Below are 18,322 nucleotides of genomic sequence, written 5' to 3' on the forward strand. Positions count from 1 at the left end.
GAAATAATTAACCTACAAACTGGTTTTACTATCATTTGTCCCGAAATGGAGCAATTAAATTATTTATTGCATCAGCACAATAGACATGTAAATGTATGTTTTGCAAGCAACTGTTTCACTGAATACTTGGCTAGGCCGCAAAGATCTACTGGAGCTCTATTGGAGTTTAAATGCTGAGTCTTGAAGCACCGTCAGTAAACACCAAAAAAAGGTTCAGTCTAGATATTTAAAAAACAAATAATAATAGTACAAAGACAAACAATGCCCACAAAACTCTGCAGTTCAGGGCTTTCACCCATTCACACTAGTTCTATGTTATCAAACTTTCTCATCCACTTAGTGGGACAATTTACGAGGGCCAATTAACCTACAAACCCGCACGTCTTTAGGGCGTTGGAGGAAACCCACACGGTTACGGGAAGGACGTGAAAACACCACACAGTCACGGGGAGAACGTGAAAACACAACACAGACAACACCCAGGGTCAGCATCGAAGACAGTGGAGGCCAATTCACTGGATGAATTTAAAAGAGAGTTAGGTCGAGCTCTAGGGGCCAGTGGAATCAAGGGATACGGGGAGAAGGCCGGCACGGGTTACTGATTGTGGATGATCAGCCATGATCACAGTGAATGGCTCGAAGGGCTAAATGGCCTCCTCCTGCACCTGTTTTCTATGTTTCTATGAACCTGGGTCTCTGGCACTGTGAGACAATAGACAATAGGTGCAGGAGGAGGCCATTCGACCCTTCGAGCCAGCACCGCCATTCAATGTGATCATGGCTGATCATTCTCAATCAGTACCCCGTTCCTGCCTTCTCCCCGTACCCCCTGACTCCACTATCCTTAAGAGCTCTATCCAGCTCTCTCTTGAATGCATTCAGAGAATTGGCCCCCACTGCCTTCTGAGGCAGAGAATTCCACAGATTCACAACTCTCTGACTGAAAAAGTTTTTCCTCATCTCAGTTCTAAATGGCCTCCCCCTTATTCTTAAACTGTGGCCCCTTGTTCTGGACTCCCCCAACATTGGGAACATGTTTCCTGCCTCTAACGTGTCCAACCCCTTAATAATCTTATACGTTCCGATGAGGCAGCAGCTGAGCCACTATTCTGCCCTCAGTCCAAGTCATTCAGATGTACAGACCCACCACCGACTTCCCGGCACCCTCGGTTCCAGAGTCTTTGTGGGTTATCCGCTTTATCAGACCAGTAGAGGTCACGGCCTCATTGGAGTCCAACGGCGCTGGGATGGTTTGCCGAGATACCGGCAGGCAAAGTCGGCCTCGGAAGTCGGCTATGGGAACGGATCTGCCGGCTCCGGCTGGGCCAGAGTTCCAGAGCCTCGGGCAGCAGATTCGACCGCTGTGCAAGTCCCAATGAGGACGAGATCAACTCATAGGCAGTATATTTTCGAGGGTACCTCCGGGTAGGTTGGGGGGGGGGTGTCCAGATGTCAACGTCTCTGCATCGTCGAGGCTAAGCGCAGGCTCGGTGATCGTTTCGCTCAACACCTTCGCTCAGTCCGTCTCGACCAACCTGATCTCCCGGTGGCTCAGCACTTCAACCTCCCCCTCCCACTCCCAGTCTGACCTTTCTGTCATGGGCCTCCTCCATTGTCAGAGTGAGGCCCACCGCAAATTGGAGGAACAGCATCTCGTATTTTGCTCGGGTGCCTTGCACCCCAGCGGTATGAACATTGACTTCTCTAACGTCAGAGGTATTTATTCACAAAATGCTGGAGTAACTCAGCAGGTCAGGCAGCATCTCAGGAGAGAAGGAATGGGTGACGTTTCGGGACGAAACGTCACCCATTCCTTCTCTCCTGAGATGCTGCCTGACCTGCTGAGTTACTCCAGCATTTTGTGAATAAATACCTTCGATTTGTACCAGCATCTGCAGTTATTTTCTTACACTCTCTAACTTCAAATAGTCCCTGCTTCCTCTTTATATCCCCTCCCCCTTCCCAGTACAAGTCTGCTTGTAATGCTGTCCGGATTAGAGGATGTGCCAGGCCACAAGTTGCCGGTGGTGGACAAAGGCCCCAGCTCAGAACCCTGTGGAACTCTGAGTTGGATAACAGCTGTGACTAGGTTAGTTGGTCAGTTGTATTATGTTGGTGCTACCCGGGGTCAGATTGCCTGGCGTGGGGGAGCTGGAGCTTGATCGCCCCGACATGGAGGGCCTGACCACTGGCCATGGAAGCAAAGATCGTCCTGTCAACGGAAGGCTCGAGGCCCCCCGAGAACATCGAAGGGAAAAGATTGAACTATTTTTTTGCCTTCCATCACAGTGAGGAATGTGGAGGAGTCACTGTGGTGGATGTTCATGTTAAAATGTACTTTGTGTGGGTTTTTTTGTTTTGTATTGGCATGACTGTATGGCAAATCAAATTCCCTAGTGTGTTGCAAAACATACTTGGCTAATAAAGTGTGATTATAAAGTATGGCACGGTGGCGTAGCGGTAGAGTTGCCGCCTTACACCGAATGCAGCGCCGGAGACTCAGGTTCGATCCTGACTACGGGCGCCGTCTGTACGGAGTTTGTACGTTCTCCCCGAGACCTGCGTGGGTTTTCTCCGAGATCTTCGGTTTCCTCCCACACTCCAAAGACATGCAGGTTTGTAGGTTAATTGGCTGGGTAAATGTAAAAATTGTCCCTAGTGGGTGTAGGATAGTGTTAGTGTGCGGGGATCGCTGGGCGGCGCGGACTCGGTGGGCCGAAGGGCCTGTTTCCGCGTTGTATCTCTAAACATAAAATCTAAATTATGATTATGCACCAAAATCTAATTGCAATCTGTCTCCCCTGCAGAATGACCACGTATGAGGAGACACTATTGGTGAACTGACCCACTTGAGGAAGCTGCTCGTGATCCCAGCTGCCTGAGTGCATCCCACACTAAACCCTCCGGGAAGCCTCCGGACTCTGGGAAGGCCTCGTCATGACGATCTTGAGGTGATACCGGAGAACAACTTGGTGCATCTGTTCCCAGGAGACTTGTATATTTGCTGGTATCGTTGACGCCACACTCAATGATCGGAGGAGTGACCAATATATTTATTGCACAGTGGAGTGCAGGTTCCTATGTGTGTCGATTTGAAGGGAACATTTCAGAGACAATCATGTTCATGATCTTAACATTGAGAATTGGAGGCCTTGCGATCTCACCTGGACCTTTCCACTGCCTCTCCAAATCTGCACAGAGTAGTAAACACAATGATGGCCGGCTCTCTCAATGGTTGAATAGATTAGATCCACAACTAAACACAGGTCCACAGTCTCTAGATAATTACACATTGCCAAAACTTTTATTTCAGATTGTCAGCAGATTATAATTTCAGGTGCGGGTCCACCACTGGTTTTCCGTCACGCTCGGTTCCAGAGCCTTTCTGGATTCTCCGATTTGCCGGATCAACAGAGGTCGCGGCCTCCGAGAGGAGTCCAGCGGTACCGGAACGTTCCGCCTGGGCCGCCGAGGAGCCGAGATACCAGAGTTCCAGAGCCCCGGCCGCAGGGAGCAAATTCAACCCGCCGATCGTCCGCGGAAGTCCCGATGAGGTCGAGATCGGCCGCCTCACGCGGCCTGGGGGATGTCAGGGGCGTATCTCAAGTGCACCCTCGTGACTTTGCTCGGATTAAAGGAGCTGCCCGACCACCAGTTGCCGAAACATCGGTGGTGGACCTGCCGTTCGGTAATGTTCTCATCTACTGGAGAAGACCCCTTCTTCGTGCATTTCCTACTTTTAGCTGCACTCGTGAACAAATTAGAAATGGTGGGGAATAAAACTGGAAGCACGATGGTTGTCCAGCTTTGAGACATTTAGCATTAGCCGGCACCACTGTTCATTTAGACTCTGGCTCCGTGTTCTCCAGAGATGATGCCTGACTCCCTGAGTTACTCCAGCACTTTGAGTTCAAATTGAACTTAAGGCTGTTGATTTTTCCTCCCACCTCTGTTTGATCGAGGAGTTTAATTGCTGAGTGGACCAACCCGCGGTTTTAATTGGTAAGCAGCGCGTACAAATTACGTGCGGAAAAGCAGCCCATTTCTGTCTTCAGACTGTTTATTGATCCGTTCAGTCATCAGCCAGTGGATACGCTAGGACTTGTGAACTATCAAAAGGATTAATCTGCAGTAAACTGCCCACACAGCCCATCCAATGCTTTGTGGACAAAAGGTGCTGGAATGCAAATCAATGAACAATTAAGCCACATTTATCACAAAAAAATAATATATATCCCCCATATATATTATCTCCCTAAGATAGACACAATGCTGGAGTCACTCAGTGGGTCAGGCAGCATCTCTGGAGAAAAGGAGTAGGTGACGTTTTGGATCAGAGCCCTTCACTGCCTGACCCGCTGAGTTAACTGGCAGTGTAAACTGGCATCTGCAGTTCCTTCCCACATATGTTATGTCCCTCTTGTGTTTCGATGACCAATCAACTCATTTAATAAACTAACAACTAAAGTATAAAATCAACACATATTGAAAATTAGTCACAATCATATACATTGCCAAAATTATCAGAATGAGTTTCTTTGATTGAAGATCAAGAACGGTCCCGACCCAAACTATTGCCTATCCATGTTCTCCAGAGATGCTGCCTGACTCGCTGAGTTACTCCAGCACTCTGCGTCCACCTATCACTTGCCAGGCTTTGTTCCGCACCCACCTCTCTCCCAGCTTTTTCCCTCCAACTACAATCAGTCTGAAGGGTCTCAAGCCGAAACATCACCTATCCATCTTATTCCTGCCAGACACAAAAAGCTGGAGTAACTCAGCGGGTCAGGCAGCATCTCTGGAGAGAAGGAATGGGTGACGTTTCGGGTCGAGACCATTCTTTATCTTCGATTTAAACCAGCATCTGCAGTTCTATCCTACACATGTTATTCCTGCATCCTGCCCAAATCTTGTCCATCGGAAGCAAACCTCCAACTTCACCCAATACTGCTGGTATCTATGATTGATTAGACAATAGGTGCAGGAGGAGGCCATTCAGCCCTTCGAGCCAGCACCGCCATTCAATGTGATCATTGTAGACCTAGATAAGCTGCTGAAGCTGTTTAAGGAACTGACAGCCTAAATTTTTTTAAATTATGTTTTAAACATCAGTATTTACTCACAAAATGCTGGAGTAACTCAGCAGGTCAGGCAGCATCTCAGGAGAGAAGGAATGGGTGACGTTTCGGGTCGAGACCCTTCTTCAGTCTGAAGAGGGGTCTCGACCCGAAACGTCACCCATTCCTTCTCTCCTGAGCTGCTGCCTGACCTGCTGAGTGAGTTATCCCAGCATTTTGTGAAATAAATACCTTCGATTTGTACCAGCATCTGCAGTTATTTTCTTACTTTTTAAACATCAGTCATCTTTTTGTAATAAAACTTGATTGAAGAGCACAAAAATTTAAGTTCTGAAAATTTGTAAATCTAGTTTTAAATTTGTTAGCTTGTCGCACAAAGTGCTGCTACAGTGTATTTTGGTTTACAGGATGCACTCTACACCACTGCCAGCTCTCCTCAAGGAAAGGGTGGAAGATAACAAGTGTGCACACAAACAATCACTGTCCATTGAAGCTGTGTGGTTTTTGGACTTTAGACTTTAGTGATACAGGGCAGAAACAGGCCCTTGGGCCCACCGAGTCCGCGCCGAACAGCGATCACCCTGTGCAGAAGCACTATTCCACACACAATATCCAGAAGCCAATTAACCTACAACCCTGCTCGTCTTTGGAGTGTTGGAGGAGACCGGAGCACCCGGAGAAAACCCACGCTGGTCACGGGGTGAACGTACAAACTCCGCACAGACAGCACCCGTAGTCAGGATGGAGGAGCAGTCTCTGGCGCTGTAAGGCAGCAATTCTAACGCTGTGCCGCCATAACGCCTTTACACTTTCCGTTTGCTGGGATGGTATCTCTCTGGTCTAGTTTGTGACCGCAGTCCGGCTGCCTCTGGTGTTGTTACCATGCCTGCTGGGGCTGTCTCTCTTGGTCCCGCAGCGATTTTCAGAGAGAAGTTCACTGGCACTTAATAACATGGGCAGTGCAGTGGTAGAGTTGCTGCCTTACAGCACCAGAGACCCGGCTTAGATCCTGACTACAGCTGCTGTCTGCGGAGTTTGTACACTCTCCCTGTGACCACGTGGATACTCTCCGGGTTCTCCGGTTTCTTCCCACGTTCCAACGATGTACAGGTTTGTAGGCTAAAAGAAAAAACTGCAGATGCTGGTCTAAATCGAAGGTGGACACAAAATGCTGGAGTAACTCAGCGGGTCAGGCGGCATCTCAGGAGAGAAGGAATGGGTGACGTTTCTGAAGAAACGTCACCCATTCCTTCTCTCCCGAGATGCCGCCTGACCCGCTGAGTTACTCCAGCATTTTGTGTCTACCTCAGGCTAATTGGCTTGTTAAAATCTTAAATTGTCCCTGGTGTATGTTGGACCGTTCTAGTGTATGCGGGGATCGCTGGTCCACGCGGAATCGGTGGGCCAAAGAGCCTATTTCTACGCTGTATCTCCAAACGTAACATTTTTAATTCGACCATAACACAAGTTCAGAATTTGGCCATTGAGCCCTACTTTGACATTCCATCATGACCGATCTATTTTTCCCCTCTCCTCCCCGCTCTCCTGCCTTCTCCCTGTAATGTTTGGCACCCGTACTAATCAAGAACCTTTATCAACCTCTGCTTTTAAAAAATACCCGGTCAGGGTGGCACAGCGGTAGAGTTGCCGCCTTACAGCGAATGCAGCGCCGGAGACCCGGGTTCCATCCCGACTACGGGCGCCGTCTACGGAGTTTGTACGTTCTCCCCGTGACCTGCGTGGGTTTTCTCCGAGATCTTCGGTTTCCTCCCGCACTCCAAAGACGTGCAGGTATATAGGTTAATTGGCTTGGTAAATGTAAAAATCATTCCTGGTGAGTGTAGGATAGTGTTAATGTGCGGGGATCGCTGGTGGGTGCGGACCCGGTGGGCCGAAGGGCCTGTTTCCGCGCTGTATCTCTAAACCACCCAATGACTTGGTCTCCACAGCCGTCTGTGGCAATGAATTCCACAGATTCGCCACCCTCTGGCTGAAGAAATTCCACCTCATCTCTTGTCTAAGCCTTCGAGGCCTCGCCTCTAATTCCAGCTCTGGTTCTGGACTCTCCACTCTAGCTGAGGATAGATTTGCAGCAGAGGCAATCTATTCATTGGGAGTTGGGATTTGGAGTGCCATCATCATTGGTTCCAAAGCTGCTCAAAATGTAAGGAGCCCTTTTGAAATAAAATTTTAATGTTTGAAAACTAGATTTGAAAATGATCTTGATTCAATCCTTGCAAATGGTTTGTCTACTTATACTAGCCTGGCTGCTGCTTGATTGAGAGTGTGGGCCTCTAACTGTGACCGGCTAAATGTAGAAACATAGAAAATAGGTGCAGGAGGATAGCAGAGTCAGGGGGTATGGGGAGAAGGCAGGAACGGGGTACTGATTGTGAATGATCAGCCATGATCACATTGAATGGTGGTGCTGGCTCGAAGGGCCGAATGGCCTCCTCCTGCACCTATTGCCATTTGGCCCTTCCAGCCAGCACCGCAGATGCTGGATTACACAAAATGATGCAGTGCTGGAGTAACAGCGGGTCAAGCAGCATCTGTGGAGCGCAAAAGGACACTGGTCCGGACCTGAAATAAGTTCATAGGTTCTAGGAGCAGACGAAGGCCATTCGGCCCATCAAGTCTACTCCGCCAATCAATCATGACTGACCTATCTCCCTCTCAACCCCGTTCTCCTACCTTCTCCCCATAACCCCTGAAACCCTTATGCCACTTATCCACGTTCTCCAGAGATGCTGCCTGACCCGCTGAGTTACTCCAGCACTTTGTGTCCTTTTGCTGTTAGCAGGATGTGGGGGATGTGGTCAGAGATAAGATCATGAGAGGAATAGATCGGGTAGATGCACAGAGTCTCTTGCCCAGAGTGGGGGAATCGAGGAGCAGAGGACATAGGTTCAAGTGGAGGGGTAAAATATTTAACAGGAATCTGAAGGGTAACCTTTTCACACAAAGGGTGACGGGTGTATGGAACAAGCTGCCGGAGGATGTAGTTGAGGCTGGGACTATCCCAACGTTTAAAAAACTGTTAGACATGTACATGGATAGGACACGTTTGGAGGGATATGGACCAAACGCAGGCAGGTGGAACTGGTGCAGCTGGGACATTGTTGGCCGGTGTGGGCAAGTCGGGCTGAAGGTTCTGTTTCCACACTGTATGACTATGAGAGACGGTACCAAGAGTCATCAACAGTGTAAAAGTCGTCTGCTAGCCATGTGGTGATGGTGTGGCACTTTGATAATGTCATGTTGGTCTTCCGTCTGTACTCTGTGCCCAGCAGCCTCTCCTCCCATGCCCTCTTACGTACAGGCCAATGTCCACTGCTTTATCTATTTTCCTGTAGCACGGTCCTTGGTGAAGATGCAGCCTAGACTGATGCCGACAAAAAGGAGCGTGCTGCGTATCCGCCGCGTGAAATAAAAGCGCGTTGTACATTCTGAGGCACTGGCGACGTGGCAGCGCAGAGGCTGGAGAGTTAAAGTGGCGCAGCGGTAGAGTTGCTGCCCCACAGCGCCAGAGACTCGGGTTCGATCCTGACTACGGGTGCCGTCTGTACGGAGTTTGTACGTTCTCCCCGTGACCTGCGTGGGTTTGCTCCGGGTGCTCTGGTTTCCTCCCACACTCCAAAGACGTGCAGGTTTGTAGGTTAATTGGCTTCTGCAAATCGTCCCTGGTGCGTAGGATAGAACTAGTGTTCGGGCAATCGCTGGTCGGCGCGGACTCGATGGGCCGAAGGGTGTGTTTTTATGCTCTACCTCTAAACTAAATGGAACTAAATCAGAAAGTAGAAATTTAAGTCTGAAGAAGGGTTGGAATTAGGGTTGCCAACTGTCCCGTATTAGCCGGGACATCCCGTATATTGGGCTATTATTGTTTTGTCCCATACGGGACCGCCCTTGTCCTGTATTAGGCCCGGGGGGGGCGCTGTAGGCCCGGACAGTGTAGGCCCGGGGGTCGCTGTCGGCCTGAACAGTGTAGGCCCGGGGGTCGCTGTCGGCCTGAACAGTGTAGGCCCGGGGGCCGCTGTCGGCCTGAACAGTGTAGGCCCGGGGGCTGCTGTAGGCCTGAACAGTGTAGGCCCGCGGGCCGCTGTCGGCCTGAACAGTGTAGGCCCGGGGGCCGCTATAGGCCCGGACAGTGTAGACCCGGGGGCCGCTGTAGGCCCGGAGGCCCGGGCGCCACCTAATGGAAGTTGCGTAGCAACCCTCCCGGCTCGGGCGGCCGCCATTGGTGGAGCGGGAGCACGTGGCCGCTGGCTGGGTGAGGTCACGTGGGGCGCGGGCCGGTGACGTCACCTTGTCCCGTATTTGGGAGTGAGAAAGTTGGCAACTGGCGACCCTAGTCACAACCCAAAACGTCACCTGTACGTTCTCCGGAGATGCTACCTGTCCCGCTGAGTTATTCCAGCATTTTGTGTCGAAACTAAATCAGTCTCGGGTGTGATTTGTCTCGTGAGGTGAAAACAGAGTCCATTCCCCACCCTGAGTTCTGGTTCGGGTTTTGAGCGCAGCCATGTTTCTCCAGTGCAGTCAGTGGATGTGTTTGACCCTCTTTCCCAGTGTCAGGCAGCTGGTGCCGAAGTTTGTATGCCAGAGCGATAAATCTTATCCTCTGACCCTTCTACGGATCATTCTGGAAGCTTGGCTTCCATCTGGTGATGCCTTGTGTTCCCCTCAGCCTACAGTTGGACCAGCTGACTGGCACAAAAAGCTGGAGTAACTAATAACAATCATATACATTGCAAATATTATCCAAATGAGTTTCTTTGATAGAAGATCAAGAACGGTCTCGATCCAAAATATTGCCTTTCCATGTTCTCCGGAGATGCTGCCCGACCCGCTGAGTTACTCCAGCACTCTGTGTCCACCTATCACTCGCCAGGCTTTGTTCCGCCCCCATCTCTCTCCCAGCTTTTTCTCTCCAACTACAATCAGTCTGAAGGGTCCCGAGCCGAAACGTCCCCTATCCATCTTATTCCTGCTTGACCCAAAATGCTGGAGTAACTCAGCGGGACAGGCAGCATCTCTGGAGAGAAGGAATGGGTGACGTTTCGGGTTGAGACCCTTCTTCAGTCTGAGATGCTGCCTGTCCCGCTGAGTTACTGCAGATTTTTGTGTCTATCTACCTGCACAGTTGGCCCAGCTCTTCAGTTTTGAAGCGGTCACGGTGGCGCAGCGGTAGAGTTGTTGCCTCACAGCGAATGCAGCGCCGGAGACCCGGGTTCCATCCCGACTACGGGTGCTGTCTGTACGGAGTTTGTACGTTCTCCCCGCGACCTGCGTTAATTGGCTTGGTAAATGTGGAACAAAATTGTCCCTAGTGGGTATAGGATGGTGTCAGTGTGCGGGGATCGCTGGTCGGCATGGACCCGGTGGGCCGAAGGGCCTGTCTCCACGCGGTATCTCTAAACTGAATGATGTGGAAAACTCGTACAGTTTGCGATGGACCTTGTCAGAGTCGCTTGCTAAATATGCGCATCTTTCATGGCCAGGGCCTCCATCAATCTATTCGAGGGATCAGAAGGCCCAGGGTGGGGCGGCACGGTGGCGCAGCGGTAGATTTTACTGCCTTACAGCACCAGAGACCCGGGTTCGAACATCACGCAGAGAGTCACCACGCTGGACGCCATCTTGCAAATTCTAAGTCTTTTCAGAGACTTGATTTTGCAAGTGGCGCAGGAAGGTCATAAGGGACAGGAGTAGAAATGGGCCATTCGGCCCATCAAGTCCACTCCGCCATTCAATCATGGCTGATCTATCTCTCCCTCCTAACCCCATCCTCCTGCCTTCTCCACATGACCCCTAACACCCGTACTAATCATGAATCTATCTGTCTCTGCCTTTAAAATCCACTGATATTTGTAAATGGTAAATGTAAAAATTGTCCCTAGTTGGTGTAGGATAGTGTTAATGTGCGGGGATCGCTGGTCGGCGCGGACTCGGTGGGTCGAAGGGCCTGGTTCCGCGCTGTCTGTCTAAACTAAATTTTTACATATACCAAGCCAATTTACCTACATACCTGCATGTCTTTGGAGTGTGGGAGGAAAGTGAAGATCTCGGAGAAAACACACGCAGGTCACGGGGAGAACGTACAAACTCCGTGCAGACGGCGCCCGTAGTCGGGATGGAACCCGGGTCTCCGGCGCTGCATTCATTGTAAGGCAGCAACTCTACCGCTGCGCCACCGTGACCGCCCCGATTCTCCTGAATCTTGTCCAGTGTGAGCTGGCATTGACTCCTGTTGTAACCTAGTTGTACCGTGTCTGGGCCTCACCCATTCCCCATCCTGTAAACTCTCCTGTTTGTGCAAGCAGGCACAGCGGGTTGAAAATAATTCTTGTGCGATGAAACATTGTAAAACCAATAAACTACAGCAGTTTATATGAAATTTACAGATGATCATAATCTTTCTTCATAGTAAGCTTCAACTTGCATTCCCTGGAAGATGCCGCACGAAAACGGGCCCTTCATCCCACAGAGTCTGCATCGATCATCGATCTCTCTTTAGACTTCAGAGGTAGAGTGTGGTGACACCCCTTCGACCTGCCTAGTCAGTGCAGACCAGAAATTAACCTGTGCACTTGCACTATATTACACATGGGGTTGCCAACTGTCCCGTATTAGCGGGACATCCTGTATTTTGGGGTAAATTGGTTTGTCCCGTACGGGACCGCCCTTGTCCCGTATTAGGCCCGGCCCGGGCGCTGTAGGCCCGGACACAGTAGGCCCGGACGGTGTAGGTCCAGACGGTGTAGGTCTGGACAGCACGGGCGCTGCCTAACGGAGGTCGCGTAGCAACCCGCCTCCCGGCGCGGGCGGCCGCCATTGTTCGAGCGGGAGCACGTGACCGCTGGCTGGGTGAGGTCACCTTGTCCCTTATTTGGGAGTGAGATAGTTGGCAACCCTAATTACACACTAGGGACAATTTACCAAAAACCCATTAACCTACAAACCTATACGTATTTGGAATGTGGGAGGAAACCGGAGCACCCGGAGAAAACCCACGTGGACAATAGACAATAGGTGCAGGAGGAGGCCATTCGGCCCTTCGAGCCAGCACCGCCATTCAATGTGATCATGGCTGATCATTCTCAATCAGTACCCCGTTCCTGCCTTCTCCCCATACCCCCTGACTCCGCTATCCTTAAGAGCTCTATCTCGCTCTCTCTTGAATGCATTCAGAGAATTGGCCTCCACTGCCTTCTGAGGCAGAGAATTCCACAGATTCACAACTCTCTGACTGAAAAAGTTTTTCCTCATCACAGTTCTAAATGGCCTACCCCTTATTCTTAAACTGTGGCCCCCTGTTCTGGACTCCCCCAACATTGGGAACATGTTTCCTGCCTCTAACGTGTCCAACCCCTTAATAATCTTATACGTTTCGATAAGATCTCACGGTGAGAACGTACACACTCCGTACAGACAGCACCCGTAGTCAGGATGGAAGCCGGGCCTCTGGCGCTGTGAGGCAGCAACTCTACCGCTGCGTCACTGGTACCAGTTCACACCAGCTCTATGTTATCCCACTTACTCACGCAATCCCACATAGTTGGCCAATGAACGTGCACACCCTCACATCTTTGGGATGTGGGAGGAAACTCAAGCAGTCGCGGGGAGAACGTGCTACCTCCGTACAGAGAGCAGCCGAGGTCAGGATCGAACCCAGGCCTCTGGCGCTGTGAGGCAGCAACTCTATCGCTGGGCCACCCATGTCTAGCATCGCCACCCAGTGAACCACCAGCGTTGACCAGAGGACCTCCTGATCGTGGATCTACGGCTGACACCCATCTGACGGTGAAGCTCGTTGGTGTGGATGACAATAAAGGGTGGGGATGGAACCAGGGTCTCTGGTGCTGTTTGGCAGCAGCTCCCCCACCTGCGCCACCCTTTGTGTCTGTATTTTTAATAAATTTAATATTTGTATGCCGCAAGTATACACTCGACAAGATTTGGCATTCTCTTCTAGTTTAAACCTGAAACCTAAGAGCAAATAAAGACTGCCTCCTGTGTTTAGTTCAATTTATTATTGTCAAGGTGTACATATCCAAGTGCTCCGGTTTACTCCCACATCCCAAAGACGTGCAGGTTTTGTAGGTTAATTGGCTCCTGTAAATTGTGTCTATTTTAGCTTATTGTCACATGTACCATAGAAAATAGGTGTAGGAGGAGGCCATTTGGCCCTTCAAGCCAGCACCGCCATTCATTGTGATCATAGACAATAGGTGAAGGAGTAGGACATTTGGCCTTTCGAGCCAGCACCACCATTCAATGTGATAATGGCTGATCATTCTCAATCAGTACCCCGTTCCTGCCTTCTCCCCATACCCCCTGACTCCGCTATCCTTAAGAGCTCTATCTAGCTCTCTCTTGAATGACAATAGACAATAGACAATAGACAATAGGTGCAGGAGTAGGCCATTCAGCCCTTCGAGCCAGCACCGCCATTCAATGCGATCATGGCTGATCACTCTCAATCAGTACCCCGTTCCTGCCTTCTCCCCATACCCCCTCACTCCGCTATCCTTAAGAGCTCTATCCAGCTCAGAGAATTGGCCTCCACTGCCTTCTGAGGCAGAGAATTCCACAGATTCACAACTCTCTGACTGAAAAAGTTTTTCCTCATCTCCGTTCTAAATGGCCTACCCCTTATTCTTAAACCGTGGCCCCTGGTTCTGGACTCCCCCAACATTGGGAACATGTTTCCTGCCTCTAACGTGTCCGACCCCTTAATAATCTTATATGTTTCAATAAGATTCCCTCTCATCCGTCTAAATTCCAGTGTATACAAGCCTAGCCGCTCCAGTCTTTCAACATATGACAGTCCCGCCATTCCGAGAATCAACCTAGTAAACCTATGCTGCACGCCCTCAATAGCAAGAATATCCTTCCTCAAATTTGGAGACCAAAACTGCACACAGTACTCCAGGTGCGGTCTCACTAGGGCCCTGTACAACTGCAGAAGGACCGCTTTGCTCCTATACTCAACTCCTCTTGTTATGAAGGCCAACATTTCATTGGCTTTCTTCACTGCCTGCTGTACCTGCATGCTTCCTTTCAGTGACTGATGCACTAGGACACCTAGATCTCGTTGTACGTCCCCTTTTCCTAACTTGACATCATTCAGATAATAATCTGCCTTCTTATTCTTACCACCAAAGTGGATAACCTCACACTTATCCACATCAAACTGCATCTGCCATGCATCCGCCCACTCACACAACCTGTCCAAGTCACCCTGCAACCTCACAGCAGCTTCCTCACAGCTCACACTGCCACCCAGCTTTGTATCATCTGCAAATTTGCTAATGGTACTTTTAATCCCTTCATCCATGATCATGGCTGGTCATCCACAATCAGTAACCCGTGCCTGCCTTCTCCCCATATCCCTTGATTCCGCTATCCCTGAGGGCTCTAGGGTACCTCTGTACCGAGGTACAGTGAAAAGCTTTCTTTGTTTGTGTGTTGTCCAGTCAGTGGAAAGACTGCACACGATTGCAGTCAATCCGTCCACAGTGTGCAGATACAGGATAAAGGGTATAGCGTTTAATGCAAGGTGAAGTCTGATTAAAGATAGTCCGAGGGTCTCCTATGAGGTAGATGGTAGCTCAGGACCGCTCTCTAGTTGGTGATGGGACGGTTGTGTTGCGTGACAACAGCTGAGAAGAATGTCCATAAATCTGGAAACGACTGAGATTTCTGTAGGTGTATCTCAGGATCCATCGTTCTGAATTTGACTGACAATTTAGTATGGCTGTAAGGTAATCGAGTTTCACTGTACCTTAATTGGTCCACATGACAGACCTTTGAAACCTTTGATTATTCAAAATCCAAGGTGAGGTAAAATTGGATTAATAGACAATAGGTGCAGGAGGAGGCCATTCGGCCCTTCGAGCCAGCACTGCCATTCACTGTGATCATGGCTGATCATCCACAATCAGTACCCCGTTCCTGCCTTCTCCCCATTTCCCTTGACTCTGCTATCTTTAAGAGCTCTATCTAAAGGGTGGCGCAGCGGTAGAGTTGCTGCCTTACAGCGAATGCAGCGCCGGAGACTCGGGTTCGATCCTGACTACAGGCGGCATCTGTACGGAGTTTGTACGTTCTCCCCGAGACCTGCGTGGGTTTTCTCCGAGTAGTTCGGTTTCCTCCCACACTCCAAAGACGCGCAGGTATGTAAGTTAATTGGCTGGATAAAATGTTAAAAATATATTTAAAATTATCCCTAGTATGTGTAGGATAGTGTTAATGTGCGGGGATCGCTGGGCGGAGCGGACTCGGTGGGCCGAAGGGCCTGTTTCCGTGCTGTATCTCTAAATCTAAAAAAAAAAAAAAGCTCTTGAAAACATCCAGTGAATTGGCCTCCACTGCCTTCTGAGGCAGAGAATTTCACAGTTTCACAACTCTCTGGGTGAAATAGTTTTTCCTCATCTCAGTTCTAAATGGCCTACCCCTTATTCTTAAACTGTGGCCCCTGGTTCTGGATTAAATATAGTACGAGGGCCTCTATAGGGTAGATGGTGGGTCAGGACTGCTCTCTAGTTGGTGATGGGATGGTTCAGATGCCTGATTTGGGAGTTGGCTTGTTCATACATTCTAGGAGCAGAATTAGGCCATTCGGCCTATCAAGTCTACTCCGCCATTCAATCATGGCTGATCTATCTTCCCCTCCTAACCCCATTCTCCTGGTACACTATTCCCTGGAGCACAGGAGGATGAGGGGAGGGTTATAGACCAAACACGGGCAGTTGGAACTAGTGTAGCTGGGACATTGCTGGCCGGTCCGGGCAAGTTGGGCCGAAGGGCCTGTTTCCACACTGTATCACTCTATGACTCTAAACCCTGACACCCGTACCAATCAACAGCAATGTGGCAATGCCGCTGTACCCGACTGCTCAGCCCGAGTTTGCTGCTGACTGAACGAAATGGAAATCGCCTTGGAGTTCAGATGCGCAAAGAAGTCGTTTCATAGCCGCTGAATGCTCAAGAGCACACTGATTCTCCTTGTTCACTGACTTCCAGTGGCAGCAAGCCAGACCACACTGGCTTAGGAGATTTATGCATTCATAACAGCATGGAAATTAGCTGATTAGGTAACCTAATTCATTTTTGATCCCTATTAAACTGTTCGTGTCACAGGAGCATCAACATGTTTCCTCTTCCACAGATTTTCCCCACACAGATAATTGGGTCCAGGGATTAATGAAAGTCCAAGATTAACGCACGAGAAGCATTTGACGGGACTGGGCCTGCACTCGCAAGGAGTTTAGAAGGATGAAGGGTAAGGTTGCCAACTGTCCCGTATTAGCCGGGACATCCCGTATTTTGGGCTAAATTGTTTTGTCCCGTACGGGACCGCCCTTGTCCCGTATTAGGCCCGGGGGCCGCTGTAGGCCCGGACACTATAGGCCGCGACGATGTAGGCCCCGACGGTTTAGGTCCTGACAGTCAAGGGCCAAAGGCCTGGACTCCGCCTAATGGAGGTTGCATAGCAACCCACCTCCCGGCCCGGGCGGCCGGCATTGGTGGAGCGGGAGCATGTGGCCGCTGGCTGGGTGAGGTCACGTGGGGCGCGGGGCGGTGACGTCACCTTGTCCCGTATTTGGGAGTGAGGAAGTTGGCAACCCCTAATGAAGGGGGATCTCACTGAAACTTATCGAATAATGAAAGGCCTGGGTAGAGTGGGTGTCCTTTAATCTATATACTAAAAGTCTTGTTTGTTTGTTTGTTCCTGAACTACAGGCAAAACGGTACACGATAGCGGGCAATTTTAGGCCCCCCTTACTCACCGTCGTCTCTTTGGTGCTAATGGAAGACGTTTCATTGAAATCGGTGTTATATTTTTAAAGTTATTCACTTTTTAAGTTTAAATCCATCTCCTAGGGAGGGAGGGGTGCAGGAAGGTGGGGAGAGAGGGAGGGAGGGGGAGGAGGGAGGATAAGGGGGTTGAGGGGATGGAATGGGGGAAGGGGGAGGGGGAGAGGGGGAGGGGGGGGAGAGGGGGAGGGGGGAGAGGAGGGAGAGGGTGCTGCACCAATGCAGGAGAGGTTTGGGCCCAATGGGTCCAGTTGGTCTTGTTCTTAATGTACGTGTAAGTGGTTCACAGCTACTCCAGGCTCTGGCAGCTCCGAACACACCGAGACAGGGATGTGGTGATCCCAGTGAATATTCTTTCCCCCCATCCCTCAGTATTGACAAAGACTGCAATCCTTTCAAGGTCACGTCGGGCTGGGAGTGGAAGGAGATACGGCTGATGATTCAGACTCATTAACAGGGAACAAACCGTCCTTGCAAGATCATGGATACTCCCCCTGCTTAGTCTGGGCTGGGCTGGGCTACAGTAAACACTGATCCAGCCACAGACTCTCTCTCCCACCCCCCCCCCCCCCCCCCCCCCCCCATTGTCCCAGCCGAACTCTCGATGAAATGCAGGGTTGAGAGCCGCAGAGAAGCTGTGGGCCGAGAAGGTTGCCAAGGACAATGTGTTCAGGACTGCTGGAACTTGTAGAGTGGCCACAATAAGTGAAGGCACTTGTTGCTTATGACACACACTTGGAGTGATACCGTGTGGAAACAAGCCCTTCGGCCCAGCTTGCCCACACCGGCCAACAATGTCCCAGCTACACTCGTCCTTCTCTTAAGGGGTTGGACAGGCCAGATGCAGGAAGATTGTTCCCAATGTTGGGGAAGTCCAGAACAAGGGGTCACAGTTTAAGGATAAGGGGGAAGTCTTTTAGGACCGAGATGAGAACGTTTTTTTTCACACAGAGAGTGGTGAATCTGTGGAATTCTCTGCCACAGAAGGTAGTTGAGGCCAGTTCATTGGCTATATTTAAGAGGGAGTTGGATGTGGCCCTTGTGGCTAAAGGGATCAGGGGGTATGGAGAGAAGGCAGGTACGGGATACTGAGTTGGATGATCAGCCATGATCGTACTGAATGGCGGTGCAGGCTCGAAGGGCCGAATGGCCTACTCCTGCACCTATTTTCTATGTTTCTATGTCCCACCTGCCTGCGTTTTGGCCCACATCCTTCTGAACCTTTCCTATCCATGTTCCTGTCCAAGTTTCGTTTAAATGTTGTTATAGTATCGGTCTCGATGTGGTCGGACCAGGACAAGTTGCTGGTGATAACCATATAACCATATAACAACTACAGCACGGAAACAGGCCCGTTCGGCCCTACCAGTCCATGCCGACCACTCTCCCTGACCTAGTCTCATCTACCTGCTCTCAGA

At 50.3% G+C, this 18,322-nt stretch overlaps 1 protein-coding gene across 2 annotated transcripts in view; it reads left to right on the forward strand.

The window, feature by feature from the left end:
* The window catches only part of mcoln1a (mucolipin TRP cation channel 1a), a 55,614-nt gene extending 50,439 nt beyond the window's left edge, over positions 1–5,175 (forward strand). For both annotated transcript variants that reach the window (XM_078429484.1, XM_078429485.1), the window contains exon 14: positions 2,808–5,175. In XM_078429484.1, coding sequence (XP_078285610.1) covers positions 2,808–2,844 — 37 coding nt within the window. In that variant the 3' untranslated portion in view covers positions 2,845–5,175. The remainder of the gene's footprint in view (positions 1–2,807) is intronic.
* The last annotated feature ends 13,147 nt before the right edge of the window (positions 5,176–18,322 follow it).

The sequence above is a fragment of the Rhinoraja longicauda genome, chromosome 37, assembly GCF_053455715.1.
Source record: "Rhinoraja longicauda isolate Sanriku21f chromosome 37, sRhiLon1.1, whole genome shotgun sequence".
Taxonomy (NCBI): Eukaryota; Metazoa; Chordata; class Chondrichthyes; order Rajiformes; family Arhynchobatidae; genus Rhinoraja; species Rhinoraja longicauda.